General features: G+C 36.6%; 1 protein-coding gene across 1 annotated transcript in view; it reads right to left on the minus strand.

Moving 5' to 3' along the window:
• Positions 1-10,454: 10,454 nt before the first annotated feature.
• LOC121875758 overlaps positions 10,455-12,955 on the minus strand; it is a gene marked incomplete at its 5' end in the record, with an annotated part of 126,700 nt that continues 124,199 nt past the window's right edge. Inside the window, one exon of the mRNA XM_042380442.1 lies at positions 10,455-12,406. Within this exon, the coding sequence (XP_042236376.1) occupies positions 12,244-12,406 (163 nt within the window). The remainder of the gene's footprint in view (positions 12,407-12,955) is intronic.

Genomic DNA, 12,955 nt, shown 5'->3' on the forward strand with positions numbered 1-12,955 from the left:
AAAGCTTACAAGTGAATAGTATAATATTTGAATGCATTACATAAAGGTTATAAAATTTATGTAGTTTACTCCACACAGTGATACATTATAATTAGAATGTGTGTGTAAAATTTACCCTAAGTTCCATTTCTTCCCGGGGACCATATGGCTCAGTTTATTGATTCTCAAGTGAGTAAATAATGAACATTTCCGACACTGTCAGCAGAATTAACTCGGTGATATTTACTTTTAACTGTAGACTGAAATGTGTGAATGTACCGGGGAAAAAAGGAGGTTTATACTTCTGCTGAGTCACATCTTTTATTGTCCTTTTTCTCTACAAAGTTTTCTCCTCCTACTTATACTTCTGCTGAGTCACATCTTTTATTGTCCTATTTTCTCAACAAAGTTTTCTCTTCCTGCTGGCCTCTCAGCCTTTACCTACCTCACCTGTTTTCTAGTGGGTTGCCATTCTCGTTCTCGTCACCGTCTCTCCTTTTTAGTAGCTTCCAGGGTGCTAGGGTCTGGTTTTAGTGCCACTGTGCTGCCCATAACCTCCCCTCCCTCCCCAGCTGCTGTACGCTGGCAGGAAATGTTTTAGGTATGTTCCTTACCCAGCAGCTGTTTTTGGTTGGTTCTTCCCTCCCTCCCCAGCAGCTGTTTGTGGTTGGTTCCTCCCTCCCTCCCTCCCCAGCAGCTGTTTGTGGTTGGTTCCTCCCTCCCTCCCCCAGCTGCTGTTTGTGGTTGGTTTCCTCCCTCCCTCCGCAGCTGCTGTTTGTGGTTGGTTTCCTCCCTCCCCAGCAGCTGTTTGTGGTTGGTTCCTCCCTTTCTCCCCAGCTGCTGTTGTGGTTGGTTCCTCCTTCCTCCCCAGCAGCTGCTTGTGGTTGGTTCCTCCTTCCCTCCCCAGCAGCTGCTTGTGGTTGGTTCCTCCTTCCCTCCCCAGCAGCTGTTTGTGGTTGGTTCCTCCCTCCTTCCCCACCTCTCTATCCCACCTTACCCCACACTCCCACTCTCCACTCCCTACCCCTACCACCTCCACCCAACCAACCCTACCCCACCCTTTACCCACCCACCCACTGACTTTACCCCACCCCCTCATCACCCACCCCACTCCATCCTGTAATGTGAAGGGGGGTGGTAAGTGTAAGATATAGGTAGAATATATAGTGGTAAGAATGTAAAGTGAGGAAGTTTGGTAGCGTGGCCGGTTAGTTATTTAGCTGTATATTATATTCGTAGGGGAAAACTTCTAAACACCACTTTCAATACAACTATTTATTCATTAACTGAATGGCATGGACACATTAATAGATCAATATATCGAAGTTACTAGACACTGACTCTCGGACACAAACATGAAATGGATACACTTCCCACCGTAAATAACTCGCCCCTGGATCACTCTGACAAAGTCTCAGGTGTGACCTGAGGGAGGCCCAGCAGGTGCTGTTGAAGAGAGTGCTGGACTATGTTTCCTGTGGGAGACTGCTAGTTGGAGACACGGTGCTGGGGAGGGAAGTCTCCCTCTGGGGAGGAGCTGTTGGCTCCTTCCCTATTAGAATAATAATCCGAATGCGACTGTTCCTGGAGGGAGCTGCAGGGCCTATATATTGACGATCTCCAGCCAGAAGGTGTCGTCACAAATCTGGGTGTGTCTGGTCAGGTGACAGGTGTACTTGCTGGGGGGTAGCTTCTTGAGTAACACGGTCATGTCGCTGGGTTAAGCAAATCGCGTGGCGGTGAGAACTCTGGGTCAATGAGACTGACCTCTCTTGGGTCATGTCTGGACAGCTTGTCCAGGTGTAGTTTCTTGAGTAACACGGTCATAACGCCGGGTTAATTCGGGTACCTTGTCTGTGACCTCTCTTCGGTCGGGTCTTACTGTCACTGTAGGGTGCGTCAACCTATGTGGGTTTCCACGTGGGCGTCTACTTGTTGTTATATGTGTTGTATTTCTCTGGGCTGTAAGCTGTGGCCTGATAAACAATCATTACACTCCCACTTCACCCCACCCTCATTCCATCCCACCCCACCCCACCTCCACCCTACCCTACCTCCAGCCTACCCCACCTCCAGCCTACCCCACCCCACCTCACCTCCACCCCATCCCACCTCCACCCCACCCCACCTCCACCCTACTCCATCATAAAAATTGGAAGTTTTCATGATAGAATACAATCAGTTTTCGTCATAGAAAATGGGAACTTTTTTCATAGAAAACAAATTTTCGTAATAGAAAATGGCAAATTTTTGTCAAAGAATTTATTTTTTTATCACTGAAAGCAGGAAATTTTGTCAAAGAAAACAGGAAAATTTATCCAAGAAAATTGATTTTTTTTACCAAAACAAATTGTAAAAAAAATTGCAATTTTATCAAGGAAATCTGGACATTTTTACAAAGAAACCGATAATTTTTTTAAACGAAAGTGGGAAATTTATCAAAGAAAATGGGAAGTTTATGAATGAAAGTGGTAATTTTTATCAAAGAAAACAGGTAATTTTATCAAATAAATTGGGGAAATTTTAGCAAAGAAAATGGGAACTTTTTATCAAAGAAAATAGGAAATTTAATCAAAGAAAACTGGAAATTTATCGAGGAAAGAATCAAAGAAAATAGGAAATTTAATCAAAGAAAACTGGAAATTTATCGAGGAAAGAAGGAAATTCTTGTAGTTCTTCAAGCAGGGTGGTCTTAGTTTGGAGTTATCTGAAAGGGAGGTCAAGTAGGGTGGTGGTGAGTGCAAATAACAAAGATCACATCATTCTAAATATTTTATTGGTAAAATGTTTATACACGTATGCAAACAGAAAGCAAAGAATGAAAGGCCAGTGGTATTAAAATAAATTTTATGACTGTATTCCTAAACAACATCTACAGTCTAGATTCCTTCCTAGCTTTAATTATGGAAGTCAAGCCTTAATATACCCGGGGAGGATACAGTCTGCGCGGATTGTTAGATCGTGTGCTGAAAAAATATGCATATTTACGATTATGTTATATAAATAAAGTCGAGTAACACTTACCACTTCAATAAATACTTTGTAGTGTTTCCTCTGCGCTTCAGACAGTCTTTTAGCCTTCGAGGAATAATGTCAGCAAGATTTTGCAAGAGGTCAGGTGGCAAGTTAGCCCAGGTATCCTTGATGGATGTCTCTAGCTTTGGGATTGATGATGTGTCAGCGTCGTGCAAATGACGCTTAACAATGGACCACAAATTTTCTATTGGGTTAAGATCTGGGCTACTGCTAGGCCAGTCATTAAAGAAAGGTACCTCACAGTCTTTGAGCCACTGTATGACACGTTTAGCAGTGTGGCATGGGGCACCGTCCTGCATGAAAAGGCTTGCCTTAGCTTTATCAAATGATTAAGGTAAGAAATCACTGAGCAGTTCAAGATAGTTGTACTGATTCATCATCTGGTCCTTAGGGAGGATTACTAGTTCACCAACACCATAATATGTAAAGGAAGCCCAAACCATAAGCGAGGCAGGGTGCTTAACAGTCTTTACAGTGTACTATGGGAGGTGTGCGTCTGAGTGGGGCAGGCGGTACACCCTCCCACCACTACTCCCAGTCACAGAAAACGTAGCCTCGTCGGACCACAGTACACTTCTCCATGTGTAAACGTGCTATACTTGATCCCAGGAGATAAGAAATTTTTGCGAGCTGTATTCCAGAATGTATGTTGCACTCCTACGCGAATCATTCGAGAATGCATGTCGCAGTTTACGGGTTAATAGGAAATAAAATAAAATACTTTGCACCTTTATTTTTGCCCCAAGGGCATAAGTACATGAAATATGGGATTATCAAATTGTGGTTAAATGAACATGAACTACCTATATCCATACAAGTCATTAAATTGACCAGGATTGACTATGAAGCAAATTCAACACAGATTAACTTACTAACACACTACAATTCAGTGGAACTCTTCAAGCAACAATTGTGGCTAAATGTTAATTCTTATGTTAATAAATAAGGTGCTGTAATATGATTACTGTACCATAATATTTACTATGGTTAACATGGAATAAGCTTAACAAAAATGTGACACTTGTTAATAGGATTAATTAATTGATCCAAACATCAGAATGTCAATGTCTAAATATGACACACACAATGTAATTGATCAGTTTTCATTAATCCATTTATCATTTATGTTTGTTCAGTGTAAACATTTATGGTAAGCTTTTATATAAACGTGCATATTTTGGTTAAAACATAGAGGACAATGTAATTTAGCATCAGATTGTGGCTGTACAGGTTTCAAAGGAATGACTGAAAATCTATAATTCAAATAATTTTTTGTCTGTATAATGTACAGTATTGACACAAGAAAAATTATTAACAATACCAAAAAACTATTTACAGTACTGCACTCGAGTGGAAAACAGTGCAATACCATGAATGGCTTAAGACCAGGATATATACAGAATAAGTAATATCTCCATTAGCCAGAACTCTCCAATAGCCGGAATTGAAATTTGCTCGGAATTTTTCCAAAAAAATTCTCGAATCAGGGTTTTTGAAAAATTTCCCGAGTTTGAAAAATCAGGCACATTTTCCGAAAAATTCCGTGAACTCTCTCCAAAAAATATTTCTCGATTTGGGAACAAATTCCGAGGTTGAAAATCTGGTGCATTTTCTTAAAATTCCGAGAAAAATTCCAGACCTCTCCAAATTTTTTACCAGGTCTAGGAACAAATTCTGTGGATGAAATAATGTGTAAATCAGGGAAATTCTGGAAACTCCATTTTCTTTTTCGGGGTTTGGGAGCAAATTCCGAGGATGTAATACTACACAATTACTGGAAAATTCCAAAAAACTTTTCCCAGTATATCCAGAAAAATTCCAAAAGATGGGGGATATTTCCGGGTTTGGGAGAGTCATCTCGTTACCCGGAAGTACTAGCCACCAATTGTTTCGACTAACAGGGAAATGGCGACTATTTTCTGTATGTGTAACGTGTTAAAGGTGAAGTTCACGGATATATGAAAGCAACATACAGGGAGTCCCTGAATTACGAATGCCCGCCAATACGAATGGGGTTAAACTGGAAATATACAGTACCTGTACAATGGTCCGTCGATTAATGAACGGTTCAATTAACGAAATTTTGGTTAACGAATTAGCTCCCATAAGGATTTTCAGTTCCATTAACGAACAAAACTTTGATTAATGACAGCCTTATGAGAAACACGCTTTGTTGTGCGCATCAGCTGATCGGCTAGTCCACCAATACAGTAATTGGTTCTATGTTACATTTGTTAAAAGTGGAGTAAATATCAATAAAGTTGTGCTCTTGAATATTTTAGCATTTTTACATTCAAATTATTGGTCATTCTGAAATTTAGTTAACATATTGATAATATACAGTGCAGAAATTATTAAGAAATACGAAGAAGGTTTTACAACCAATGCACTCTGTAAAGAATATGGCATGTCATCATAGACTGCCTCTACAATCAGCTGTTTGATATGTAAACAAAGCTGCCGGGAATACAACATACACACTTCAAAGTAAGTTAAAATGCAGTACAGGTATTCTATTGTTTTTTATTTATTATTGTACAGTATACTGTACAGTACTGAGTTTAGTTTATATTTAATGTTTTGTTAATTCTATTACTGGTATACAGTACAGTACTTTGTATGTATACTTTTTCTGTGAGTTGGAACCAATTACCCAATATCCCATTGAAATAATAGATTCAGTTAACAAAATTTTCGGTTAACAACCGACTCTGTGGAACCAATTGTGTTTGTTAATCGAGGGTCCAATGTATATTATACACCTGATGACTATTTTTTTTTACTTTCATTTACTGTATTTTATCATTCTATTTCTTTTTTTTTTGTCTAAAGTTAAGTGATTTTAGATGTATATAAGGGCTTAGAGTGATTTTAAAAATTGTTCTGTAAGTGCGGTATGCACATAGCATGTGTTCCGTTTTATGTACAAATCCGACTTACGAACGTTATAGGAACGGAACCTGTTCATAACCCGGGGACCCCCAGGTACTTTAAGCAAATGCTGTGTCTAGTGAAAGCAATTTAGCAGTTAATAGTGACCTAGGTAGACATAGTGTTGGGGGAAGTGAATAACTAAATGATGCATTAAATTCATGACCTAATTTTAAACATGAGAGGCATTATCAGTATGTCTTAAATATAATAGTTTACACAAATGATACAAAAGCTCAAATTTGTGTTGTATTATAAGCTGGGAATGATACTGTCAGTACAGTATATGGTGTATTTCAGCAGTGTGGTAGTACAGTATCTACTGTAGACTAAACTACAGTGAAGATCTTTTAAGTATAAGGGGGACCAAACACATGAATCTGAATAAAAGTAAGGGTGTTAGAGGGACCCATGCAGAAAGTCTTAAAGCTTTTTCTAATATCAAAAGTATGATGGAAATCAAATGGACAGTTGGTCAATTATAAGAGACTTAATGACTGGAATAAATGAGCATAGTGCAAGATAGATGCATGTTGAGAAATTTGGGTGGAGTATGATTTTCAAAAAATTTAAACCCTGAGGATTATTGAAGAGGTTAAGGTAAAAGACTATATTTAAAATGATAATTAAAAATAATGTAAAATAGAAATTAGAACAGGTTTAACAGCTCTAAACCTATGAAATAAATAAACTTAGGGACTCTGGTGGAGGGAAAAAAAGAAAATACTGTACTATACTGTACAGTAATCAGCACGAGTAACTTGTGCCGCTGTTTTCAATTTGTGACTATGTACTGTATTTGCTTAAGAATACTCACTGTGGTTCTGAAACAGAAAATCAGTTCTGGAATTATAAGGAAAATTAAATAAATCTAAATATTAATAGTTGCAGGAATAGCCAGACTATATACAAAACATTACTACAATCAAGCATTGGTTACACTTAACCCCTCCACTACTGGATGCAACTTTCACTATTTTATTTGGCTCACACCACATGAGAATAGTGATGTGAGGGTTTCCATTAAAATAAAAACTTAAGAGGAAATCAGTTCAATTTGTGTAAAGCAGCTTCTTGGGTTGAACAAAATCATGGGGCAAGCCATGCCTACATGTACACTGTACAGTACTGTAATTTACAAGAGTATTCTTCCTAAATCTATTAATAATACAGTAATGAGCATATACCACAATAAAGCAGTATCATTTATACTGTACATTGAAAACAAACACTTCCTCACAATGATAATTTTTTTAATGAAATTAAAATTGAATTTGAAATCACATTATTAAAATTAGGAATGCAGTATTATGATCCGAGTTTATAGCAATTACAGGAATTACATTTTCCTAATTTTCTTTATTTTATTTATACATAATACAAAGTACTGTACAGTACTTTTCCCTGCATAGGTTTAGGGAATGAGATATTTTCAAGTCATTTGTATTCATATTAGAACTTGAATTATCTAGGTGACATACCATATATAATGCTCACAAATAAATTCATGAGAATATTATAATCTTTGTAGAGATTTCCAAGACTTCTGGTACTAGATATTAAACACATTCATATTCTGAGAAGAGAATGAGAGACAGGCAAGTCATAGCTATGATGTTCCTCATAATACACCAAGTGAAAAGTCTATTACAGCTATTAAATTTCACTCTTATGTAAATTTTATGTATATTTCTGATCATGAGGTGGAGAAGATATGCAAATTAGTGGAAGAATAGTGTGCTCTACTTCTTGATATAAAAAGAATTTTTCACAAGTACAGGTACTATAGTTTGCTCATAGCTGAATACTTTGTCAATACAATATAAAAGGAATGAAAGAGTGAATGAAAGGATAGCTTATGTTTGCTCTTGTTTCTGACATAAAAATGTAAAAAGAAAAATTAATAGCATACAAAGTTAATGGGACTGCCCAGTATGGGCCAATAGGCCCGCTGCAGTTTCCTCCATTCTTATGTTATTATTTAGTGCTAGAACCCAGTATACTCAGCAAGTAATGGCAAGCCCTCAATGGTAATACCAACATGTCTCTAATCTCACAAGAAAATGTTTAAAGATTTTGACCCATAAAATATATTTGTATTCTTGGTTGGTACTGCTGTCTTTGTTAATTTAATGACTACTGTATATGTTGCACTCCCATTATGTCCCAGTTGTCCACAATGGCTCAAGTTGTGAAGAAATGTGTTTTGAACTGACAAACAGTTCTCCATATTGATTGATTGATAATAAAAATCAAATCTGGGTTGATAATTATGCTGATGCAAGTGATGATAGTGAGACGATCTATATGTAACACCAGAGTTCAGTGATAATGATAATAACAGTGATGATGGAGAGACAGTTCTTGAAACCAGGGTTAAAACTGCTCAACACAGAATGGGTGACTTGTGGCATCTTTAATGAATTAACGAACAAAACTGTCTCAAATAGCTGTACACTATAGTGTTCAACACTCATTATAAACAGAGTATTAAGATGGAGTAAACAATAAGAGCAGCCTGCCTCTCTGTGCCTAGAGAACATTAGAAGCTGATGATAGAAGAGGGAAACAGAGCAATGCAAGGTTACTGTGTCTGCACTTCTGGAATTAATCAAACTCCTCATTTTACCTTAGAAAATGCACACACCAAAAAAGAGATCTTTTTGTTCTTCTATATACATAATAAAAAATTATAATTTTTTTTAATAGAGAAATGAAGTTATGAGATGCAAATTCTGAACTCATAAGTAAATATGACTGATGAAATGTACGAGTGTGTACTGTACGTTTTAAGGCGCACAAATTTAATTGTGTACAAAGTTATAAACTTATCATATATCAAGAGACAAGTCATGAAGGTTTAAAGACCATAGACAATATAAAGCTGATAAAAGGAATACAGGAAAAATAAATTTAAATGAAGGACCCAACTGGAAATAAGTATCTGATGGCTTTTTGGCTACCCTTGGTCAAATTGCCTCACTGCTTACTATTGTTGTATAACTGCACTGTCTCGGTACTTTGGAAACTGTTTACCTCCACAGTCTACGTATACCGTATACCTGTGTTGTCTATACAAATGCTGAACTGTATACTTGTGTTGTTTATACAGTGATCCCTCGGTTAACGAGCGCCTCGGTTAACGAATTACCGTACCTTCCATAAGATTCTTAACTTCGGTTAACGAGCATTCCCTCGATTAACGAATTCCTTACACGCGCCCCTCCACATGTTTTCGCTTGCACACTAGCTGTCATATTAGTCCGCCAATACAGTAATCGGTTCAAGGGCTTAAATTCCTTACTGTTTTAGTAAATATCAAGAGGTTTGTAATATTCAATAATTTTAAGTCTTATAGTAAAATTTTTAGTCATTTTAACAATTATTTAACATAATTTAAGTACAGGGAAACTAGTTTTTAGCATGCCAAACAGCCTGTCAACACACCATACAGGCGTCAGTCTCTGTCTTTTCAGTGGAGGTAACATCTTGCTTCAGACTCTCTTCAACATAAATGCTTTTTTTTCTGTGTTTCCAGTCAAATTATTGGTCATTTTGAAATTTATTTTACATATTGACAATATATAATGCAGTGTAGTGTTGATTTAAAGAAAATAATCTTTAATTACACCAAGTGAACTAAAATTTTATGGGTGAAATGGCTGCCATGGGGCGACTTCTCTTCCACTCCAATGCCTTCTCTTCTCCCTTCTCCTCCACCCCCATTCTAATTCCCATCATCATCTTCATCCAGGAGCCTTCTGCATACACACCTCAAAGTAAGTGTACTTTACTACCTTTTTTGTTGACTTTAGGCAATTTTCGGTGAGCTGGAACCAATTACCCAAAAACCCATTGAAACAATGGTTTTGGTTAACGAGCAACCTTCTTGAACAAATTGTGCTCGTTAACTGAGGTACCACTGTACCCATGCTGACCTGTATACCTGCACTGTCTATATACTGTACATGCCAAACCGATTGAAAAAATTTTATCATCATCAAGTAAATAATATGATCTGTGAGAGAAGACAACACAGCATTAAATTTGGGCCTTTCTACATATCCTCAAGACTTCACATGAAAATAAAATTATGTACATTTCATTGCCTAACAAATAGTGATAATTAATTGTAAGATATGATAAGGTTTACTAGATCCTACATAACCATAATACTATTTTGCACATCTGAGTCAGTTAAAGTGACAATATGAATCATTAGGCTGCAGTGAAAAGTACTCTTCCCGATTATGTAATTTTTTTATATAATTACAATACGTACCCATAAATATCAAATGCAACAGTTCTTGCTAGTCAACTGAAGCTGTAGGTATTGTAAATAAAACTGTATTAATGCTTCATATAACTAAATTGCCCTTTCATTACTCATATAAATCTGTCTAGTTTCTGCAACCACTATTGCTTGTTTGATAACATGTTCAGTATCATTTTCTATACATTTCTATACATGCATAATTGCAAGGCAGAATTGAAAATAATATACAGTATAAACAAAATCAATTATTATTTTGTCCAGAAAAACATACAAAATTTATGGGCATTTCAAACTGAGTACGTATAAGCCACTAATCAGTATTGCATAACCAAATATCAATTGTATTATAATCTCACATTCTACAATACAAAATTTAAAACTGCACAAATGTATACTGAATACAGTAAAAGATTCTCAATATATACAGAGAGAGTTTTACATTTGAACTCTGCTTCATTTTAAAATTAGGTAGAAAAAAGGACAAAAAACAGGATTTCTTCGGGAGAGATTACTGTATCCTTCATTCAGAGAAAATTCCCAATTTCATAACTGATTTGATATTAAATCATAAAAGAAATACTTTATAACTCCAAAAAGCAAATTCTCTTTAAAAAAATAAAAATAAAAATAATAACAGGATTTATGATATTTGTGCCATCTGAGAAGGACCAAGTGCCAATGATATTTCCTACAGGCAGGTCACAGGTGGCAGTGAAACTTAATACAGTCTTGATACCATCCCCAAAACTCTTGAGAACCATTATATATATCTCTAAAGAAGTGGAGTTTCTTCCACATCATTTACAACATGCAAGAATCCAGTGATGCTGGATTGCAAGATGTTTCTAGTTAGTTTTGTGGTGTGGCAGCTGCCTATGCACAAGACCTTACATTACATTGTGTTAAGAAAAAAATGCTATGACTAGTCTAATTCATATGTGGCATCAAGTGACCAGATGTGACCAAGCACACAGTAAAATGAAATGATTTATAATGGGCTACACATTAAGTGCAACATAAATTATACTTTACACTAATTGTCAGGCTATACAAGAGAAGCGTTGATTCAGACATTCTCTGGAATACTTGCTGAACAAGTGCCAAGAGATATCACTTCTTCTTAGCCTGAAAGTGAAATTAGAGGTCATTTTCAGATCTGCCGGTGGCACTAATGGGGGGGTAAACCGTGCCTATATAAGGAGGAAATTCCTGGACAGGACTTGTGGCACAGGCCTTTCTGACTGGACATGGAGTTACTCACCTCCAAGTTCTGGTGTGGACTGTAACTGTTCTTACACAAGCATTAGGAACAATAACAAGTTTCAGTTGAGGATGAAGGATGTATTATCCAGAGGGGTGGAACTTTGACAGGTATGCTTTGGCATATGTGAAGTTTAAGGTCAGTTTTCTATTCAAAGCAAAAACAATTGCAAGAAGTTGGAGCTTACTATTATTCTTAGATTCAGTAATCATCTCCAGTGAAAGACAAACAACTGGCACATCATACAGCATTAAGTCATTCACTGTCAACTAGCACTGGCAACTTGACCATTCAGTCATCACCACCAGGTACATATTTATCATCACTAATACGATTAAAGGCCCTAAATATTACACCACAAAGTGGAATAAAATTATCAGACTGCCTGGATACAGAGGGTGAAAGCATAGTCTTTTACTGATAAAATAGCTGAACATCCAGAAATGCTATGCAATGTAACCATTTGTTCTGGGTAGAAAAACGGAGTTGATCACTTCATTTATGTTGGTGTATTACAACACTGTAGACAACTTTGATGACATGGGTATGTCAATCCATTGAAAGGGAGAAAGTCACTCTTCAAATAAATAATGTGAGTCACCAAAAGGAGGAACACCAATCTCTCAACGGCTGATCTTAAAAATCTTCAAAGGCTACATCCCCATATCCTCAACTGAACAAGTTATGTACAGTCCACTTCAAGAACAGCCTGGCTGTGATTTCCATAAGATACAAATAATTTTTAAAAAGTTAAGATCCATTACTCTTGATTCTTTGGAGATTCGGAATTTGTAGCTTCAATTTTTCGTGTCCACTTGCCTTTATTAGGAGTAAATACATCATAAGTTCCCTTTTCTGTAAAAGCTTGTTTGTAATGTGTTGTGCAGTACATGTCGTCACCGCCTATGGAGAATGTATTCATACTGGAAAAAAAATCACATCAATAGACCAAAAACATATATACTGTCAGAAAACGCACATGGAATAGTGATTTACGCCTAATTAATTTATTAGTGAAATTACTGCGACCCCATACAAATACTTAAGGTTAAAAGATGAGGCCCTACTCTACCACAGCTATAAATTTCACCACTGCCACACTACTATCAAATTCTCCAAAAATTAATTATGCTTTCTATATAATTATTAAAAGAGAATAGCTTATTGGTTCAATGGAAGGCCCTGGTTCACTGTATAAGCAAATAAGTAAAGGTCCATTATAGAATTTAACCATGTTACTATCCTCTACTGGATGTCAAATGTAGTCCTAAATCTCATTGTTATACCACATGGATATTTGTTACATTACCCTAAATGTTATGGCCACAACAAATAACCCAACTAAATAGTCCTTGCAGATTAGCACCAGTAACAATATTCAGTCAGGATTAGATTATCTAAAATTCGACCCAGACAATATAACAAGGATACATTATTTTAACTGTGTGCTTTCTGGAACCGATGGGCTCGTG

Source organism: Homarus americanus, unplaced genomic scaffold, assembly GCF_018991925.1.
Source record: "Homarus americanus isolate GMGI-L3 unplaced genomic scaffold, GMGI_Hamer_2.0 scaffold22250, whole genome shotgun sequence".
NCBI lineage: Eukaryota > Metazoa > Arthropoda > Malacostraca > Decapoda > Nephropidae > Homarus > Homarus americanus.